This window comes from Falco punctatus (assembly GCF_963210335.1).
Source record: "Falco punctatus genome assembly, chromosome: 10".
NCBI lineage: Eukaryota > Metazoa > Chordata > Aves > Falconiformes > Falconidae > Falco > Falco punctatus.
In genome coordinates, this window is record NC_137590.1 from 6,869,430 (window position 1) to 6,892,022 (window position 22,593).

Consider the following 22,593-nt stretch of genomic DNA (forward strand, 5'->3'; position numbering starts at 1 on the left):
TTACATGAGAATCTTTATGTGAAACGTACCAGCCGGAGCACCAAAGATCAATTTTTATGTGACATCTTCACTTGCAAAGGTACAAGGTGGTAGGGCACCACTTCAGTGCCTCACACAGAACCAGAACACATCAGCACAGAAGAAAACAAACATTTTTGTTGTTGGTTTGGTTTGGGGAGTTGGTTCTTCTTTGGGTCCTTTGTTTGCTTTTGTTGGGGTTTCTTGTAAGTTTTGAAAAACTATTAGATGCATATAATTCAGTAGAAAACACCAGGCTTAGTGATTACAACTAAAAAACCAACCCAACTGATTTTACCTGCAGTGAATCACCCAGAGTGAAACCGTTTTACTAAATAGAAAATCAAAATAGTGTAGTAAAATCGCCAGTCTCCCCTAATGCTGGTATCTGATCCATCTAAACAGGTTCATTAATATGAAGCAGAGATTATACTTGACTGGATCAGTAATTATAAGACATTACTAACAAGTTGATGCGGTGCCATCCAGATAATCTCATCTTTGCCTTACAGGACTCCTCTTATTTTGTGTTCTGCTTCTTTTGAATAAGAATGCCAAGAGATAAGCAGTAAATTGCAACACCTTTAAATCTGCCTTCTTACAACTGGAAACCCATTCTTTTCCAGAGTAGCTTTTAGCTAATTCAAACATTTCTGTTCAAGATACCAGCTTGCACTAAGAGATTTCATTGTTACATAATGCAGACTTAATTAAAAATAATAATAATCTACTGGCATATTTATTTACTTTTAACATTCAACACCCTGGGCCTGGTTTATCATAGGATTATTCCAGTTAGAATTCCTGTAGCACCACTTTTTGCTGCTACTGTTGTTCTCTCGGAAATTCAGTGTTACAGGATCAGAACATGCCCACAGTTATGTAGTTATTTCCCACAGGTCGTGGGATGACTTTTCACTATCAGATGACACATTTTTAGATTTTATGAAGTATGAAGTATATTTTTTCAGGTGATTCTCCTCTCTTTCATATTGCTCTGAAATAGTAGTGGCACTGTGGCAACAAATCAGCTCGCTTACACCACCCATCTCATGGTGCCTGTCTTTAGAAGATGAGGATCCTTATATATTGAATAGAGAGACAAAATCCTCAGAGCTGAGAGGATTACACACTATTAAAAAACTGACGCAGTCCTCCTCCTTCTTTCCCCCTTATCTTCATATACAGCACAGCTTCAAGCTTAACTCAAGAAACAAGCACCTGTTTAGCCAAAAAAAAAGTGACTACTAATCTTACCATCTCCATCGAGTCATCCACAGACATGAGTGTTTGAAGGCGCTTCCTCTGTAGCATGTTAGTGAACTCCATGTGTATAGGTTTCATGGGACCTGTATACCTCATTATCCAGTGCTTGTCTGGGTTTGGAGCGTAGTTATAACTGGGAGTGCTAAGGAACAGAGAGAACACCAGAACGTTTTAGCAGTGTAGAAAAAAGCCATAGTAATGTATACCAACAATTTCTGTTTGATCCACGCTATAGGACTTAGTCTCTGAGGTGCACAAGAAAATACTAGATTTGCTTTGGAAAAATTCTTACACTTTTATGTTCTATATGAAAGATGTGAGAATGAAAACAACTGTATACATGGTTTTTGCAATGTCTTCAGACTAACATGGATACATTTCAAGGCCAAGAGACTAGCCTCAGAAATCTAACCCCACAAGTATGATCTGGATGAAGCATGTACTACAGAGTTCCTACTCATGCAATTGCTTTGCTTTCACTCTGCCCACATTAGCATCACATATTATGGCTCGTGCAAGCTGTTTAACAGTAACTACAGAACTTGCTGGAAAGCTTCTAGTATGTTTTTAACAGCTTTTCTGAATCAACATCATTGGCTACTTGAATCCTTTCACACCCATGCACCCAGAGGAGCACAAGCACCCTGCCTAGTGGTACCAAACTGCAGAGAGCTCATGGCAAGCAGAAGTGGATCCACAGCCCAATTTTAAAGACCTGCCGAGAAAAGCTGGGATGAAGGGAAACAGGGGTGTATCTTGCAGACGCTTTCCAGCCACCTCTGTGATCATCAGAAACTTTAACTAAAGTCCCTGCAAAACCCCAAGAGCTGGATTCGAAATGTCCTCTTGGAATCTCACTGCCCCTCCAGGTTCTCATGACCCTGGGCCACCATTAAAGCAGTGAGGAGAAATATCACTACTTGTCTGTAATTTCACGTTGCTGGCAGTTCTCGAGATTGCTTTTCTGTGCATAATTATATTGCTCTAGGTTAGCTGGAGCTAAACAGAAGATTTATTTTGCTGTATCATTACCATGATGTTGACTCTGCATCACCAGCTCTCTAGAGAACTGTATTACAGCTTACGTTTGCCAGAAATACCATTTTTACCTGCTATATCTATTCCTGAAAAGTTTGTTTAATATTACTTAAGATTGAGAACCTTTGTCAATTCTCTTCATACCCCAAGCTCAGACACATCACCTGCAGTGTCTAAAATAATAAAAATTACTTCTCCTAATTTTTGAGGCTTCCTTTTTTCATTTAAAGCAATAAACTTAGTCTATGCAAACGTGCAAGTCAAGAGGGTGAGACAGTAATACAGGAAAAAATAGCAAATATTCAGTTATTTTTTTTTTCCCAACACACAATATCCTGGTAAATTCATCTCCTATTTGGCAAATATCTACCATTGTTTTTGTGTATGGAACAGCGCAGCAGGGTAAGTTATTAAGATAAACAACAGTAACATAAGTTGAAACTTCTCCTGGAAATACTGTGTATCTAACATATCTTTAAAAACAACAGAGAGTCTTAAGGAGTTTTAATATAAATATGAAATTAATAATCTGCCAGTTAAATGTTTTATGCCGAAAGCCTTTGTAAGATGCTATCTGAAAAATGTGCGTAGGCGGCAGATGGAGGCTTCTTCATATAGGGAGGAAAGGGCCGGTGTTTATTCTCTCTGTATTGTTAATAGCCTCTTGAATTTCAGAATGTTATTGTGGCTGAAATAATGACATTGCTCCTTTGAAAATGCTGACAGTTATGGAAACTGTTGCTATGTGATGCCCAGAATGAATCAAAAATGCTTGGCAAACTCCTTTTCAGCTTACTTTGTGATTTCCTGACTGATTTGAAACCTCCCGCTGTTTAATCCAAGCAAAGCCCGTGATTTTCTTTGATTACTACAAATGTAACCCTCTTACACTTAACAGATTTGTCTGTCTTATGGGAAAAATACACAAATACAACATTCCTAGAAGTTAGTTAAGATAACCTCTTCAAATGTACTCAGAAGATAAATCATAGTCTGATTGCATCTGACCTTGGAAAAGATGGGTGGCAAAACATACCTTCTATAGAAATAACATTTCTGATCACTGTTAAACTGCCCAGCTGTTGCACTCACTGCAGCTATCTGTATAGGCAGTAAAAAAGGAAAACCAGCCATGTAGCCTAGGGATTTGCTATGTGGATGCTGGTTGACGTGAATATTTCAACAAGAAAAGACTGCAGAAGCACACAAAAAGGAGCTCTATAGAACAAGATGGAATATATATGCATGTGTGTAATAACAGAAGTAGTAGTAATGTAATAGTATATATAACAATAGAAGCAAGAGAACACCACCATAAATTGGTAACAGAAGTGCGTATCCGAGTTCCCAAGCAAAGAAGTCCTCTGATCATCAGTCTATGCTAAAATCCACACCGCTAACTCGTAGCTGCTATTAGCATCACTACACAACGCTGCATGTATGTCAGCCCGTGTAAGCATTACAGCCACACCTTCCTTCACTCTGCCTCGCGGATATCGCTCAAGAATCCGCGTGCAGAGTCAGTCAGCACTGCCACAAGAGGCACAGACGTGCCACATGGTGCACTGACTTCTGATTCTGGGACTAGGTAAAGACTGTGTTCAGGGTGTTGTTTACTGCTTTAGGGCAATTCATAAGAAGTGTTCCACCTGTGTTCTGATCCTTCCCTGCCGTACCCACATGGCAACAGAACAGCGAGAACGGCCTACACCCCTTTGTCATTGACAGATTTATCTGTCACTGAGGGATTTCCTGGAATGCAGACACAGGGGGAAAAACCCAGAAAGTAGAGAACCGATTTGTACATACAGTAAGGGAATGATGCATGTTCTGCATGTTTACATTTAATCTTAAACCCAGACCAGTGAAAACCCTTACAGATAATTGTTATGTAGTGCCCAGAAAATTATTTAGAATAAGATTGGCACTTTCTTTGCACAGGACGTACATAACTCCCTGTTTTATGTCTGTATCCAAAAGAAAAACAGTTCCTAATCTACCGAGATAATTTGTTTCTTTACAAACAAAACCTGTTTCCACAGAGTGACACTTCCTGTGTAATTATTATCACTGTAAGAAAAGCACCTACAATTAAAAATAGTTTTATGTAACTACGTTATAATCAGGAAGATAAACCTAGTTTGTGCAAAAAGTAAGATTTAAACTACAAGCAAAAGAAAAATAGGTATAGTTTGTATTTTTAATAGCTGGCCTTCCTCAAATCCTTCTACTGTTTTTCATTCGACTAGCATAATTAAACTGCTACAGAATGTTGCTTGATAAATGATTATCATCTCTGAGATACGAGTGCCTTCCAAAGGAACTTTTAATAAGACTGAGGTCAGTACTGGGTATAAGCTATGAGAAGTTGTTCAGCTGGCGTTTCTGTAATTTTCATTTCAAAGAAAATAAATGAGCGTAAGATGGCAAACAAACATGAAATACTGTGTTGCTGTAGATGTAGGCCAGAGATTCTCTTTGGTAGCACAGCACAAAATACTGAAATATATAATTCTAACTTATGCAACAGCAAGACAATAGAACAAAGTAGGCTTCTTCCCTCAGACTATTTTAAATAAAGGGGAAAAGCTCGCTGGACTTTGGACTAGTCCTTAGCAGCTTTGGCTACCAATTCATTATTATTTCCATTAGTTCCCAGTTCCTTCACAAATCCAAAATAAAACAGAATGCCCCTTAAAAAAAACCCAAAAGTGCACACAGGAAGAAAGTTACAAATGTTGAATGTCGCTGAAGGCATGAAGGCAGTAATCAGAAGAATACTGGAATGTTTTCAGTTGTGCCAAAAGGTGATTTGGGAGAACACTCATTTCACCAGCATGCAAGGAGATGCCTGTAACGGAGCATTACTGGGCTGTACCTGTGAAACGTCTCTGTGCCACAAACCAGGCTCATCATGGAGCTTACAAACACATTAACGCAGGAACTGGGTGATACTGCTGTTGGGACCCGTTCAAGACATTGTACCGGGTCACATACAGACATACCAACACCAGCTCGTTCAGGAACACCTTGTCTAATTTGGTGTTGCAGGCCTGTATTTCCTTTCTTTCCATATATGAAATAGGAGTGGCAAGTTCTGCATGCAATATGATTTTGGTAATCCCCATAAAACAATATAGTTTATATATAAGGACAGGGAGATAAAAGTTTCTTCCCTTGAAGAGATTACAGCCCAAAACCCAGATTTTGATCCCCCTGCTCCAAATAAAACAGTGCTTTACATCCCAAACAGGTTACAACAATGTCCAATGAATTCAACGTGATTCTTTCCTTTCATTTCAGTGAGCTATAGAAATCTGAGCTCCAGATGCAGTAGCCATTCTCAAGGTACTTTTACTAGTCTAAAGAGGTAACACAACCCCTAAATCTCAAAGCTCTTCTTATACATTTGTGACAAACTTATGCCAAGACTATTACAACGCAAACATTGCTCCCCCAGAAGTACCCAGGACTTCTATACTCCTGAACCTGGAAATGGAAGGGTTTTGTTTTTCCTTACATGTGTTGTGAGGCATTAGGAAAGAGATGCGAGTACTGAGGGGCTGAATCTTCAGGGCCGTGAGGAGCAGCATGGCTTATAACCATCAGCACAGGCCTGTGAGGGTACATCTTCTTTGAGATTCTGAAGAAGGTAATACTGTCATTGGTAATCAGATCAGTTAGATAATCCTGCAAGCAGAAGTAAAAGGGTAATGAGATCCTTGAAAAATAATATCAAATTGGGGGGTAAGATGGGAAGGGGAGGTCTGAGGTATCATAAGAAACTACTTCACTCAGAATGGGAGGAGGAGGGAGTAAGTTACAGATGTTAAAGCTTCAAAAATGATACCCAAATAATTCTTTCTTCACAGCCTAGAAATATGAAAAGCAACAGGTTCCTCTCAGAAATGGATGACACAGAAGATCAGATAGGACTTTTCCGGGAGTGCATAATTACATTATGAATGAATCACAATACTAAATACAATGACCAGGTATGAATAAAAAAAAATAGAAAATTACAGGTCAATTTCTTTGCTTTTTGGTGTCAGTATCTTCAAGGTCTGTAGTCCAACCTTACATCGTAAAAGTGCTTTGAAAATCCAAATGGCTTGATGTTAATTTTACTTAACCTCCCTCTGAGCCAGAAGTCAAAAAAATACAAGATGTTGGGCTAACTGGACCAAAAATTTCATTCAATGTTACAGACACAATGACAACCTGATAGAAATAAAATTTCCTTTGGAAGATATGGACTATCTTTCTGTTTTCTAAGAAGTATCACTATCATTCTTCTGATATCTGCTGGAGCTATATGGATTGAAGACAGCATTTTTAATGACAAGCCATGTTCTCTCTTAGGCTGCATCACAGGAAATGCTGCAGATATAAATAACCCTCCAACACAAGTAGGATATGAAACTGCACATGTAAAAAACAAAGTAATAACTGTCACGTCACAGCTGAATGCAAAATCAGACGTAAGTCTGGCTCTGGACAAGTGAACAAGTACAAGGTGTGGTACGTATTGGATTGCATCCGCTTTTACATACAGCTTTCTGTTCGCTGTTCAGACACTTGTTCCTCTTTACCACTGCCCATGTCCTTGATCTGAGAAGTCACCTTATCATTCATCAGAGGAAGCCTTTCTCACTGACCGTATTTACTTTCCCCAAGTCATTTCCTGTGAATTCCAGAACAAGGCTGGCAAAGTCTCCATTTATAATACTACACATCGCTCCCAACGTGAGGGATGTCTGTTATGAAACTGCCGCCATGATGACTGTTACTGCCATGATATTTTCACTCCTGAAAGCAGGTGTAAACAGGCATAATTCCACCAAAGTTAAGGGAAGGGCCTCCATTCATATGCAGGGGAACAGAGAATGTGCAGTAAGTCAGACCAGAGCAAAACTGATTTCTGAACATACTTTCAATACCTGAGATCACACTCACAGCTGAGGGAGAATACTGGGGTACTCTTAAAAATGCACTGACATTTACCTAAAATGTGCCTGTTCTTTAAATTGGTTGGTCACTTTCTTAAGTAACTAACTCATCTTTGATTTGGCCGTTACAAGATCATTGTTTTCAAATTTCGTTTTGAAGATGAAGGTTTTCACCTAGTCAAAGTGAAAATTATTCAAATTCAACATTGCAAAATCAGTGTCTACCAAGACAAAAGACCAAAGAGAAACATTTCCCTTAACTGATTTTCTTTTTCTTTTTAAAAGCTCCAGACTGTAGAGGTTGTAGTGGATTCTGCAAATGCATACAAAACAAAAATGCATCTAAAATGTTGGCAGAAACTAAACAAGAAAAATGAAAGTAGAATACATCCTGTTGAAAAACCTGCAAGAATTTTCAAAGATCTGATTTTCAGAGGTTAAGTGCTTAGCAGTCGCTTTTGAGAACAGAATCAGTAATGTTTTCTTCTAGCTTTCCACTGGCACATAATTAATATTAACTATGTCAAGTAGATAAGGCTAAAAGATAATCTGATTATATTGTTCGTTGCTGGAAAATTAGGTTTTCAGCAACGAAAATGGCAGGAAAGGATGAGAAGCGGTCTTGTACCTCAGCTTGCTTATTCATTTGAACTCCAGTGTTAACATCAACAAGCGCTTCTGCTCTACACACTATCATCTCTTTATTACCATAGCTGGTATTATACAAGAATATGAAGATTATCAAATATTTTTATTTCCATCTGACTTTTTTTATTACCAACCTTGCTAGGAAAACCTTAGCCAAATGAAAACCTGAACATTTTCAAGTATTGCATACACAAAACAGGGCTGAGGATACTGGAACATAAAGTTCCCTGTTGACTACTTGGTACAATGGGGAGCAGGTCTGTGTGAAATCACTCGCCTGACATTGTTCCATGTAAGATGTATTTCCATCACAACATTTTTGGTACATGGCTGTAAAGATTAGCTCTTTCATTCTTCACAAATCAGAAGGGAAATAAAAGACAAATAATTCTGCACATCAGTTGCCCCTTCCCCATAGCAACTAGTGATAGAAAAGGAAACCCTAGAAGCCTGTTAAGTTTTATCTTTCAATACAAAGTACATTCAATTAAAAATGGTAAATAGGGAAGGGGAAAGGAGAAATCACACAGACATCAACCTTTTAAAAGGAAAAGCTGACTGTAAACACATTACTAATGAAACACAAACAAAGAGGAAGGATTTGTGCTCAGTAAGAGAAAGAAAACCAAATCCCTGTTAAGCAAATACACCTTACAAATTCCTATCAGTCCAGAGTGAGTCAACTTCCTAAGTCATACACTACTTAAACTACAACAGTTCATGAATAACTTTATTTACCATCCTACTTCTGAGACAATTCATGCCATTTTAGGAATTCACAAAAGCAGGTCCCTTTGGAAAGGTAACGCTTTTGGCAAAATAAACAAACTCCTGACTGCAAACAGGAAACTTCGAGCTATAACATGTGCTAGATGAGGAAAAAAATTATACTGCATTTGACAAAGATTATCAAGCATTTAAGTAAGTTTGGTCAGGGTATAACATCCTTACAAGGATATTAAAAAACACAGGCACCTGTAACAATGCACAGAGATACACATTTAATAGTTATATGCCACTCATTCAGAATTGCCATAAGACATACCAAGATATTATGAATTCTCCGTCGTATTATGGTTGTGAAACAAGTTCCTTAAACTGAAATAAAAAGATGGGTCTAGCTGGAGCGAACCAGATTCTTATTTCATTTATGCTCATGTAACTCCACTGGAGTCAGTTCTGGTACCGGGGAACAGATGAGAATCAGACTCAACACACAATAATTAAAGTACAAAGCACAGAAGTAGTTATCATGCAGCATTTAAATCTATTTTCACATCTTCAGCTCGTAATACATACTACAGTCTCAGGACACTTTGTTTGCTTCCATCACTGCCAGCAGTATTTTCAGTAACATGACCCTCCCAGAACAGAAGATAACGAAAAGTCCAAACACAACACCTGTTGGGTTGTAGCTAATGTTACACGTAGCAGCTTCCAAGTACAAGAAGAATTCTTTAGTTTGACTGAAACCATAAAGCCTAACTTTCACACAGTCATGTCCAAATGCTGTAAAAATAGAAACAAATCAGTAGGACCTACCCTGGAGTAGTCATATCCATGCTTCTCTTTCACTCCATTTCTACAGAGCGTGTAGTTGTAAAATCGAGAGTTTTTAAGTAATCCAACCCATTCTTTCCAACCAGGAGGCACATAGGAGCCATTGTACTCATTAAGGTACTTTCCAAAGAAAGCTAGGGGTAGAGAAAGCAAAAGCATCATAAGAAGGTGTAACATAAACACTTCAAAGACACTGTATTTAACTGTATTCTTTCCTTTCTGTCTCTTCTGAGAGGAGATTTTTCTTCATTCCAATACATTTACGATAAGAGACCACAGAACAGTTTTGGTTGGAAGGGACCTTTAAAGGCCATCTAGTCCAACCCTCAATAAGGTAAGTTCTAAGTCTGCCTGCGTTTCTTTATTTCAGAGCTTCATAATGCAGAACTTTTGATTTACAACCTGACTACATATGAAAGTATCTGGACCACAATTACCATTTTATTTCCCTTAGTGCCTGATATACTCAGAATCAGAGGAACAAAACAGAGAATGCTTAAAATAGCACCAGTTGCTACATTATCTCACCCTACTCTGAATCACCCAATTCAGCTAATTTTTCATTCTGGTTACACCCGCTTAAGCCATCTCCACCTAAGGAACTGGCAGAAGCAGTGAAGTCTCTAACAGGAGGCTGGCTTGGGAGAAAAGATGACAAACGAGGACCATAAATGCGATGAGATTTTAAACTTGCTGCATAGAAGAAATGAAGAAACAGGCTGTTTGGCAGAACAAGTGCGGAATGAGTACAAGGATTCTTACAGAACACAGGGCAGGCATTTGAGCCATCCTCCCAGAAGAGCTATGTGTATGCTAGCCTTGCTCTGTAAGCCACAAGTGTACAGACACAAATTATTTTCCTGAAAATGGTTAAGGAAAATGAAAAGCATTAGATTTCTATAAGAACATCACAAATTCTCTAAAATACATGATGTACCCAATGATGTTTTCACACTATTCCAGTAAAACAAATAAATAATTTAAAGGAACATATTTTTCAGTATTAGTTTATGTGTTATATCATCACTGTGCAATTATGGGATAAATTGTACTGGAAGATGCCATCTAGCTCCTTTTTTTAAAGCTCAAAGACAAAATTCTGCTCTTGGGTCTGCACACTGCACTGCGACTCAGCATCTGACTTTTCACAATCAGAGCTCAGATCTCAATTTTTGAATGGACTGGCAATACATTTTAGCATTACCATAGTGACTAAGCACAAAGATCTTGTTCCACTTGTCATTACAAATGTGTTTAATCCAGAGGCACATAATGCGTGCAGCATCTCACAGTGGCCATCTATCAGGGGATCTCTGTGCTTCTGTAAGGGTGACAGAGTATCTAAGATTCCGTTCTTAGACTCAGATTAAACCTCAACTCATAACCTAAGGGATTTGAGCACTCAATTCACAGTTCCCAGGTTCTTAAAGATTTTTTTTTTTAAAGCTTGCAGACTACAATGTCTGATAATGCACCTTCTTGTGCTTACATAAATGCAAGGAGCAATGCTGTGGATAGAGCAGAACAGGTTTTCAGCCACTGTAATAAGGGCCAGCCTCCCTGAAGTCAATGGATTTACGTCTGCTTGCAGTAGGCTGAATATTGGTCCAAAAGATAGACACAGTGAGAAACAGTGATACAAAACAGTATGTAAGACAGCTCCATGTCACTACCTGATAGCGTTTTTCTTTTCTAAAAAAATGGGAAACATGGTATTAGCAAAATAGTAATAGAATGGAATGAAACAAATTCACAGGGAGTAAGTACATTGCGCACTGAATATCTATAAGATCCAACTCAAAGTGCTTAGGTAGAATGCAAAAGAGTATTTTGAATCATCCCCCTCAGCAAATTTCAATGTATTCAATTAATGTGTAAGGTGAGCCAAGAGAAAGTGAATGTTTGAGATCTTTCAAAGTGCTTGAAAGAGAGGAAAGCGCTGATAAAATTAAGATCCACATCACAGAAGATGAGGAGGGCTCTACTGGGACACAATTAATAAATTCCTTAAAATTACACTATGCTTTCAAAATATTTTGTAAAAGCAGGTAAGGTGCTCTGCTGTTTTATAGATGAGCCACTTACAAAAGGGTTAAGCAACCGATAAGCATGTTGCAGAAAATAATTTCTTTCAGTATCCTAAACTACCTTATGACACCTTTTTTAACCAAGAAAGTAAACTAGCAGCAATGAACAAAGCAGCATCTACTCCACTGCAGATGAAACTATCACATTACTCAGGGACTGCATTTCTACAGTACATACACATTCTCAAATTATTTTACTTTATGAATAACTTCCCATTTTTAAAGAATGAAAGGCAACTCACGGAGATTATATGTAATAAAACAATACAGATGCACATTTTTTTACTGTCCTAGTAAGAACGAACACAGGATTGAAACTAGAGCATTCCCTCCTGAGGAAAGGCTGGGAGAGCTGGGCCTGTTTAGCCTGGAGAAGACTGATATGGGATCTTATCAATGCCTACAAATATCTTCAGGGCAAGCATCAAGAGGATGGGGCTGGGCTCTTTGCAGTGGTGACCAGCGACAGGCCAAGGGGCAACAGGCACAAACTGAAACACAAAAAGTTCCTTCTGAATATGAAGAAGAACTTCTTAACCTGAAGGGTGACAGAGCAGCGGGACAGGCTGTCCAGAGAGGCTGTGCAGTCTCCTTCTCTGGAGGCATTCCAGAACCATCTGGATGTGACGCTGTGCCCCCTGCTTTAGCAGGGGGCTGGGCTGGGTGGTCTCCAGAGGTCTCATCCAGCCCCAACTGTTCTGTGATTCTGTGAAACAGTGACCACTGCCTGCACGAGCAGGTATGCACAAGGCAGCCCAAAGCCTTTTGTCCCCCACTGAACATAGTATATCCAAACAGAGATATATTTGGCATTTCTGCTCACAGGAACCAATCCATTCCTAAAACCTTTGGCCGAGTCAGCTGAAGAACTCAGGAAAGAGGCATTCTGTAAAGAATTACTCCTTTGTTATTCTGCAGAGGCATTAAAGGAAAGTCTGGCGGAAGCTCCTTCCCATACCTTTTGCATACCTCCCATTGTACGTGCAGGATGTCCTTATAATCTTGCATGCATGTCAAAGTGCCTTAAATAATTCTCTCTGCTGTTTCTAATCTTCCATTTTGTATCTTTTTCTTTCCCCCCTCCTCAGCCATTTAAAGTCTTGTTATTAAAAAAGTTTTAAACATCATTCCTCTGCAGTACAAAATATTGGGTTACAATAAAGCTCTCGATGCTGGTGAAAGATTTTGATTTTGCATTGTAAAGATTCTCTCTAACATAATTTTCCCCCTCATCAGATTAGTTCACCACCAGAGACAGCTGCTCACTGGAGTACATATGCCTTTGGTACATCCAATTTCAAACCGCTCCAAGATTTCATTAATAAACATTCACAGAGGCTGCTGTTTGATATGCTCAGCCACGTTCCTATATCCAGCCTATGAAATGATCATTAAAAAACATCCGAAGTGGCTGTTTTTAATAAATGCATTAAGAATGTGATTTTCCTTTGCTTTAAATACCATACAACGTAGTTTCTTCTAAGACTACATGAAACAGGATATGCAAGAATTGAGTCCTTTGTACACTGTTTCCACTTCCACAGGGGTTCATAACCTTCTAAGGTTCTTTTCTCAGTCTCACCCTTCAATGATAAGCACCTGCAAAATTCTTTGGTATAGAGTGGAATTTTTACAAGATATTTTGTTTTTCAAGCTCTACCTATAAGGGGGGGGGGGGCAAGCACACGAAAGAATTTTCCCCATGCTATCAGTTAATAAAAAGGTCTGCTCTGAACGTACCACAACTGCAGATGTATCAAGGCCATAGCTCACTGCTTAAAAGGCAGATCTAGCATTTTGTCAAACGTAGTGTAAAAGCACAATCAAAAGAACAGACATCAAGGCATCATTTACCACCACTGGAAACACTGGAGCTAGTTCTATCATTTGCCTGTATCACCTACCAAACTCTACAGGTTTGTTGGGTTCCCCACCCACTTTTTTAAAAGACCAATTCTTTTCCTAATACGTAGCTAGAAGTAGTTAACACAACTAAAATGCATCTACAAAGGATATCCACAGAACTCTGCATTAAATGGAAAACTAAGATAATGCAGAATGCATCAATAAAATGATGCAGGGGATCATTCATCCCTTTTTACTCCATACAGACTGCCCAACACAGGGAGTTGGATGTAACAGACCTTTTCCAAGTTCTCAAACTAGAAACAAGAATGCAGTGGAAGTCAACTGAGATTCACCAGTGTAGAACTGCCAGATCAGATTTAGACACAGAATTTTTGTCTTTCATTCAGTTTCCTTGATTTGGCAGCTCGGATTCTGACCATAGCTAGTTGTCTGTTTAGACACAGTTTTGTTAACTACTGGCCAAGATCACTTATCCATTCCACTAATAACCTGTTTAACAGCATGATCATAGTGTTTATGTTCATTTTAAAGAAAGAAAGAAGGAAATCATGAAAAGAATGTATGAGAGGAGCACTGGTAATAACTTCCTGCTATGTTACATTCTGTCGGGAAGCAGTGAAGGATAAAGCTGTTGCTATATGTAAAACCAAGTCAGGCCATGAACTAGAAAAATATACTCCATGGAGCAACATTAGCCTGGCTTCAGGAGGACCAAATAACCTTTTCACCTGCAAGGAAGATCATTAACAAGACAAAGCCAGGCTCTTCGTGGTGATGCGTGGCAAGAGAACAAGAATGAACCAGCACACATTGAAACAAGTGAGGTTCAGCCTGGATGTAAAGAAACACTTTTTCACAAAGACAAGTGTTGAAGAGTGAAACAGTTGCTCAGGAACATGCTACAATTCTAATCCTTGGTGTTTTTCAAGACTAAAACCCTCAGCAACATGGCCTGGGGCAGGCTTTGAGCAGGTGGTGGAAAAGAGACCTCCCAAGGTTTCTACCAACCTGAATTAGCCTGTGACCCTGTGATGGACTAGGTGACTTACAAGACCTACCTTCAGCTGAATATACATAATTCCAGGATTTTAGATTTTAGGAATATATCTGTAAATATTCATGCTCTCGTAATAAATCCTGAAGCTAAGAAAAAGTAAAAACCAGCTTTTTGTTACTCCTGGACAGTAAGCTCAGTATTTATACCACACATCCCTCTTCCTGGCATCGTCTTTTCATACCCTTTATGCTACTTAGCTGCACCCACCTATCAGCACTGCACTTATCACCATGACTGTGAAGTTAAATTCATGTTTAAAGTCATTAACCCTTTACATTTAAGCATGAATGTTGTGCATTAAGTACTTCAAAGATGTATTTAAAGCACTGTTTTTCTGACCTATTTCAACAGCAAACTTTCCAGGTATTAGGTTTTGAGCTGTGAGTCTTAGTTACTCATAGGGATTTGTTTACCCCTTCAAAATCCTTCACATTTGTATCTGATACCAGTTTTCCCCACCTCAAAGTTGAACAATTAGCTACATTTGAGCAATCCCTTCATTCTAGATCGGGGAAAGGGAGGGGTGGGCATTTATCATCTTAATTCTGCTGTATATCCAGCAAAAATCACTTTCAGTACTTTTTGTCCTCTAAGAGACAATTAGAGGAAAGAGGATGATAAAGCACTCTCAGCATGGCTAAGTACATGTAACAAGCAGTCAGCCCAAAATTCAAGTCAGCTTTGCATTCACATGATGGCCAAACATACTCCTAAACTGATAATGTACAATGGAATAAACCCAGTGAAATTAATGGATATACAGCAGAAGCACGGGGGTTCTGAAATAAAATTCAGTCTTATCTGTCATTCAGTATTAAATTTGGATCCATGGGAAAGATTGTTCAAGAGACATCAGTTCTCATTAGGTATCAAAATAACTGACCAGATTTTCCAAAAATCAGTAACTCCTAAGTGCTGGTTACCTGCACAGAACAGACCCAGCTGGCACCTTTAGTGACAACAGGCAATATGACACTACTGCAAAGATAGAAGATACAGCATTAGTATTAATACTTCAGTAACTGCAGTAAATCTAATGGGTTACATAAAACATACAGCAAGTTCCTAGATGTTAGAGGATTTTTAAGGCACAAGAGGGGCTTAAGACCACATTTTGTTCTCAGATCCCTTCAATTCCATCAGTTTCAGGATGCTAAGGAAGACTGAGCTCTGAGGATATACACACACACATATTTTGTTTTAGTCTATTGTACATGATGGCCCAGTTTTTCTCTAACCTGAAGTACACTGATAGCACAAAATTTTCATGAAGATCACATGCTCCATCCACCATCATAGGGACACAAAAAAGAGTAGTACTGAAGGCAAGAGCCTTTACATGAACAGCCCTGCTCTGTAATGAAATAAAATTTATCATTACAATTCATGAAACGTAACAGTTGTAAAAACCATGTTGTACAGTGACTGGTAACCACTGCAATTAGACAAGCCTACAGGCTTTCTTGTTATGCCAGGGGACTAGTCTGATATCTAGCAGGACAAAGGCAATGCACAGTAATCTTTATGACACCTTTGTTCCTCTTCCTGGATTTGCATTGCACATTCCTCAGCTGCGGCCAAGGATCAGTGCCAAGACCTGTTTAATCAATCAGGGGAATTGGCTGAAGGGGAGCAGATGAAGCCAAATAAAACAAAAGGTCTCAAACCAAATAGTCTGAAATGGTCAACAAGGAACCAAACTGAAGGATGTTAATGGTGAGCCAAATCTTGCTTGTCCTTCTCAGGTGAGCAAATTCCCAGTGGAAGTTGGGCCAAAGCCCCCTTTCACTAACACCTAAAGCACAGCTTACAAGTTTAAGCACAACTAGAACTGTAAAGCATAAATACCTTCCTGAATAGCCCTCTCACAAACCCTGAAAGTTAAAGGAAAAATATCTAGAAATGGCAATTTTCAGATCATCAATCTTTATTACAACTCAGGACAAGGTGACACAGTGTGTCACAACAGCATCATTTCCTGTGCGAGGCACCGCAAGAGAAAGCGCGAGTGCTGGCTGGCTGGGTGCTTCAGAGCACTGCTCTACAACACAGCTCACTACCACGAGGCAGCCTGCCCATATTTCTTGGTGGCCAATCCTGACCGTCCAGATTTTTCACAAAATGTTTCCCCAACATCAAAACCACCACAACAATGAGAAATTTTATTAGACGTTTACTATGGGTATTACTCCCCCCTTTTATGTATTAAGGTCACAAAAGAATCTTAAACTCCAGATTTATCCTCCTCTCATCACATGCAACATTTCCTCCTCCACACACACATAAGAATCAAAGACCTCCCCAACAGTGGATTGTCAGACCTTTTTTAATAACAAACAGTTAAGCAAAAGTTTATCTAGCTTAATGCTGAATCTCTACTAAAATAAAATGCAAAGTCTGCACCATGCTATTTGGGCCAATTCCAAAAGAATTTCATTTAGAGCCATTTTTTCTATAGGATTTGAAGAAAAGCCAATTGTCAAGTTTCAGGGAGCTAGTGAGATATGCTGTGCAAGAAGATATATTTGCTGCATTTTAACAAAGCTGGTTTTTTCCACCTAGCAATAAACTTGGAAGAACACTACTAAAAGAATTAGTTCATAAATAAAAACAATAAAGTCTTACTGAATCCCATTAGAAGAAAAGTCCAATCCTGGTTCAATATAACCACCAAATTCATTTCAACAAGATATTCACTGAAAGAGAAGTAATCTACGTTCTACAGTAGTTTATTGTATGTACGTTTACCTTTTACTTTTGACAGAAAAAACCAAACCAAACCACCAACAAAAACAAACAAAAAAACCCCACACTTTTTTTCTGGTAAGTAACCAGTCACCCCTTACAGCCCTGAAATGCATCCATCTCATAAACATATATAGTCCTCCCATGCATAACATATACACAAGAACGGGAAGTGCTATTATCTCTAATTTGGAAGACGAGACAAAGGTGTCAGGGCAGTACTAAAACATACAAAAAGACATGAGGATGTTCAAATTCAAAGAAATTGAAATTCAACTTCCAAAAACTGGAATTAGAATCTATCTGCAAATTTTACATTGTAGGCACTGGTAAGGCTTTGAAATCATCACCGTTCTCCTATGTACTTTACTAAAAGATGGAATACAGCTTATTGTTCTATCTTGGAACTTCCATATCACTAAGCTTTTCCAGTGCCCACTAAATGGTGTATCACTGGTGTACAATGCAAGTATATAACCATGTGGGCCACACCGAACACTCACACCTTCAGGCATATAGGAAAGACAACTTAAGAAAACTGTATTCAATAAATTACATTACTAAATTCAATTTGATCATTTTGAAAGACTTCAGTGAAAAAACCCCAGCATTACAGAAAAGCAAAGAAAAAGGGAACGCCAGAAAATATTATAAGAACTTAAATTGCTAGCTGGATAAAACAAAAGATCTTAAATTGGAGTAAGAAGGAGGGAACCTCTTCTCATTTTTGACTGATAAGTTACCTAATATTGAACACAAATGGCACTGGAAGATGAAAAACTTAACAAGCCAATAGTTCTTTTACTTTGTAAGTACTGCTATCCTAAAAGACCTAAACCAACAAAGATTTAAAAATTATTTTCATAATGTGCAAATACTCTGTTTAGGTTTTAGCTGTTTTGAATGCTATGAAATAGAGATCCTATTTCTGAAGACATTTCAAGCTATGAATTACTTCTTGCTTGAAATGATAAATCAGTATGACAAAGCCATTACACTTTAAATGCTAGAAACAGCATCCTATCAGAAGAGTACATTATAGTGGGGGAACGAAAAAGATGAGGTGTTTCTCAAAATATACAACATTTTATGTTGAAAACTGATAGATTTAGGGGAAGAAATAAGAGAAGGTAAGAAAGAAACAAGATACGACTGGAAATAAGGGAACCGCAGACATTGGATTATTTCTGTAGTTGTGGATGCCTTCATCTCAGACTCCTGGGAAAGTTTCATTGGATTGTGGGCTATCTTGTGGATTTTACTCCGGGAGTTACTCACAGAAGTGTATATATGCCTCTCTTCAGGACAGTTAAAACGTGCATTAAATAACGTAAAACTACATGCACAAGACAGGTGATGAAACAGTAGCTGTATAGATGAATTTCACTTTACAACCTCTACCTAATCCTCAGGAGACCACAGCTCTGCTTACTGTGTGCTCATTTTAAATTCTACATTATGGTTAAAGTGAAGTTATCGATGCTTAGAACTCAATTCAAAGAAACATAAGGAAAAGATACATGCATGTCTGACTTGAAACCAACTTATGACATAGAATTGAAGTTAGAGCTGGGGGGGGGGTGGGGGTGGGTGGGGGTGGGGGAAGAGGGATTAGAGCCAGGGGGCAGGGGAGGAAGAAAAAAGAAAAAACAAAATAACCAAACCAAAAGTCTTTCACACACACAAAGCAGGAAATCCAGAACTGTCTTTTGTTTGAAAATGTCATTCTTCAGAATATTTGCAGGATATTCCAGCTCAGTAATTCACTGCCATGGACCAAGCCTGCCAGAAGTAGTAGCACGGGCAGAGTCAGTGGATTTGGGCTATACATCTGGACTCTTCTTAAGTCCTTTCCAGCACAGATTCCTTCTACAACAACAGCTATCGTGATACAGCTACTGTGCTGAATCTTTCTTCCACACCATTTTCAAGTCCAATGGTGTCAAACCATCTAATGGATATAACCTGACAGACCTTGCTAAGATAGTATTTCTATATAGAGCAAAAGATCCAAGGAAACTCATTTACCTTCAAGATAAATAATTCAGAAACCTGATACCCAGTTTTGAAAAGTGACCTAGATGTCTTGGAGGGGAATATCGTAACACTACAGTGCCTACTCGTGCGAATCACTTCTAAAAATTAAGTCTGACTCTTAAATCACTTGGTTATTATTTTTAAAAGTGGCCTTTATTTCTTCATCAGCTACAAAAGCTCTCTTTTTTTATTAGACGTTTACTATGGGTAAACATATTTTTTCTCTTTTTTTTTTCCTTTTTTTTCTTTTTTCTCTTTTTTACAAAAGCCCTGCATATAGCATGTTACTCTGACTTGGATAATCTGTTTTCTTTATATGCACGTAGCATGACAAAGAAGTAGTACAGCATGGCATACTGGCTAGGACACTGCAGTGTGAATCAAAACTTGTACCTCTTCTTAATGTTGCTCTTCACCTGCATGCGACCTTGTAGAAAGTACTTCGCTATTCTGTCTACACTTTGACTCTTTAGGTCACCAATTATTCCCTACAAAACAATTATACACAGAGATCAACTTCAGTTAAGTTTTTAAGTATTTCTGTAATAAAAAATAGCAACCATCAACTACTGTGGACAGCAAACTCTACAGCAGGGAACTGGTAATCTAAGAATTCTTCTCCTGGCGTGTATTTAGATATTAAAATCTGGTCACATATTTTTCAGGTTCATTCCTCCTTTAATAAACATTTACCAATAGCCTCTCTCCTCTTCCTTACAATTCAATGTTAAAATCACTTTAAAATGTCAAAGGCTCAGACAGTGAAGTGGAAAAATAATTATTTGAATGCAGTCAGCCACTGTATCTTCTTAGTCTAAAATTAATGGGAGGAAATGGAAGATTGTCACTGAATTTTAATGAATTCATTAGTTAATTACTGTAAAGCCCCGTGAAAGTGCTAAGAATGATTATTACTTTTATTCCCAAGAAAATTTTTATAATGGCAGAGATGGACCTCCCACAATGACTTTTCTCTAGGTTCAAAACACACGACTGGTGCAAAATGACATTTATTAATTCTCTGCATAATTCAAGTATGGACTAACCATCAGAGTGAGATATGGATATATTACCATACAAATAGCAGCTTTTTCCTTTGTTAATAGGTTCATTTAACTGAAGAGGGTTAGCTGTGCTATAGGGTACTGCTCAACAGGAACAAGGGGGGTAAGTTAGCCAAAATGTGAACTGCATTTGCTGCATACTGAGCCCCATTAAGCCCTAACATAAACTAACAGAACTCTCTCAGAAGATTCACTGAAGAAAAAGTGTCCTTCTGCCAGGCTGCATTTGGCCCATCATACCTAATTCTGTTGAATTTAATAAGATAAACATGTCTTTTCATTTCCTGACTGCAGATAAGGCTGACAAAATATTCTGGAATCAGTCACCAATTTTAAGACCTAATCATTCAGCCAGCCAGGCAAATGGAAAAGAGAAGTTTTTCTCATTAAGTAATGTCTAAGGGAAAGTTTAAATCTGTATTCCCATAAAACATCTTGGTATTTGTTGCTGCAGGACCCAAGCATGCAGCAATGCATTGTGCATTTTAAAAGCTGTCTCACAGAAAGAGATGTGTATGTTCATGGAAAACAGAACCTTTTTTCTGTAAATGTTTACACAGGAACCTTTGGCAGAGAAATTCCCTGACACTCAGAAATGTTTGTCACAGGATCTCTTTGTTTCTTTTGCATTCTAATCATCTCCTGCTCCAAGATGAGTACTAGCATCTACTATTTTAAGTTAGTAATGATTCAGACATTGCTTACACTAACTTTTCTAAAGATTAATTCATCAGTTGACTTGGTTTGTTTACATAAATTGTCTTTCTTGCCTAATTTCCCACAGTATGTAGTAGAACAATGATGTGAGAAGCTCTTCAAAACTGGACCAGTTGCTTACTATACTGAGACTGGGAGCTGGCTGCCTGGCAGCTCTGTAATGAGAACACAGCCTTCCTATTCACGATTAACACAGAGGAAGACGTACCTGTAGCACCTACTGCTTCTACGGCTTCCAGTGCAGAAGGAAAGCCCATCTTTTGCATTGTCATGGTATTGATTTGAATCGATCCCCCCAGAAAGGGACAGTGAGCCCTGTGCATCACGGTTGAAAGCCTGACGGTTAAAGCCAGAGACAAAACTTCCCCCCAGTTCAGGCCCTTTCTTTCATCTCTACTCTGCCAAGTTCAGTGCCTAACAAAGTTGGTCAAACTTTCTGAAGTGCCCAAGTTGAAAAATATAAACCTGACAACCACAGCTGAAACTGAGAAACAATGATAGGGACGTCACACCTTTTCCATCTCGTCTCCTATTTTTCCTAGCAGCTCGTGCAAGAGAAACCTGCACTGCACTGCTCCCTCCTGCCCGCATACCACCCGCACACTTCCCAAAGGCATCAGCAACAGCACGAGAGCCGTATGGATCCAAACCACAAATGCCACTGCCACAGGGAGAATACTACACACAGAAAGGGCGCTCTGCAGGAGAATCACCTTTTGCAGAATCGTCCCACAGGGAGATGACAGCGAACAGAGAAGAGGGCAAGGAGATGTGAAACAAATGGCAGAAAAGAAAACCAGAGGGAAGGTTAAGTGGAGTAGGACAGTACATTTTCTTCCTTCAAGTTTAAACAAAAGAGAAAAGAGAAAAGAGAAAAGAGAAAAGAGAAAAGAGAAAAGAGAAAAGAGAAAAGAGAAAAGAGAAAAGAGAAAAGAGAAAAGAGAAAAGAGAAAAGAGAAAAGAGAAAAGAGAAAAGAGAAAAGAGAAAAGAGAAAAGAGAAAAGAGAAAAGAGAAAAGAGAAGGGAAAAACCCAGGGAGAAGGCCTGGCTTATGAATTAAAAGAAAAACCAAAGTCCCTTCCAAAATAATAGCTTTCTCACTCCAAGGCTGTGAACTTAAATATAAAAGCAAGCCTCAAAAGGCTTTACTCCCCATGGCCTGTTTTTCCTCTTCAAACCAAAAAATAAGAAAAAAAACGGAAAAAAGAGGGATCAAGAAGCTAAGCTGTACGTTTGCTTGGCAAACCAGTAATGACACAGACCTCAAAAAAATAAACCCAAAAACCAGCCCCCAAAAAGCACCTATAAAATGAACTGTGCTTCCAGATCTTCCTCTGCTCACTGCAGTCGCATTCAAGGAGGACTCCCCGTTTCAGAGACACGGTATTCATAATCTCCAAAATACTCTCCTTAGCAGGTTCCTTTTGAAATTTGAGAAACTGAGTGAACAAGGTTCTGAAGTACAATCTCCTGCTGTTTCTGAAGCAGGTAAATCCTATCAGATCTTTGAAAAGGAAAAAAAAACCCGAAAAAGATAA

The 22,593-nt window shown here is 38.6% G+C and overlaps 1 protein-coding gene across 17 annotated transcripts in view; it reads right to left on the reverse strand.

Annotated features, from left to right (window-relative positions):
• SULF2 (sulfatase 2) overlaps window positions 1-22,593 on the reverse strand; it is a gene marked incomplete at its 3' end in the record, with an annotated part of 163,566 nt that overhangs the window by 36,043 nt on the left and 104,930 nt on the right. For all 17 annotated transcript variants that reach the window (XR_013930796.1, XM_080404951.1, XM_080404955.1 and 14 more), the window contains 3 exons: window positions 9,462-9,613; window positions 5,843-6,012; window positions 1,276-1,426 (listed from right to left, as the gene is read on the reverse strand). Coding sequence is in view for 16 of the 17 variants with exons in the window: in XM_080404951.1 (XP_080261077.1) it covers window positions 1,276-1,426; window positions 5,843-6,012; window positions 9,462-9,613 (473 nt within the window). The remainder of the gene's footprint in view (window positions 1-1,275; window positions 1,427-5,842; window positions 6,013-9,461; window positions 9,614-22,593) is intronic.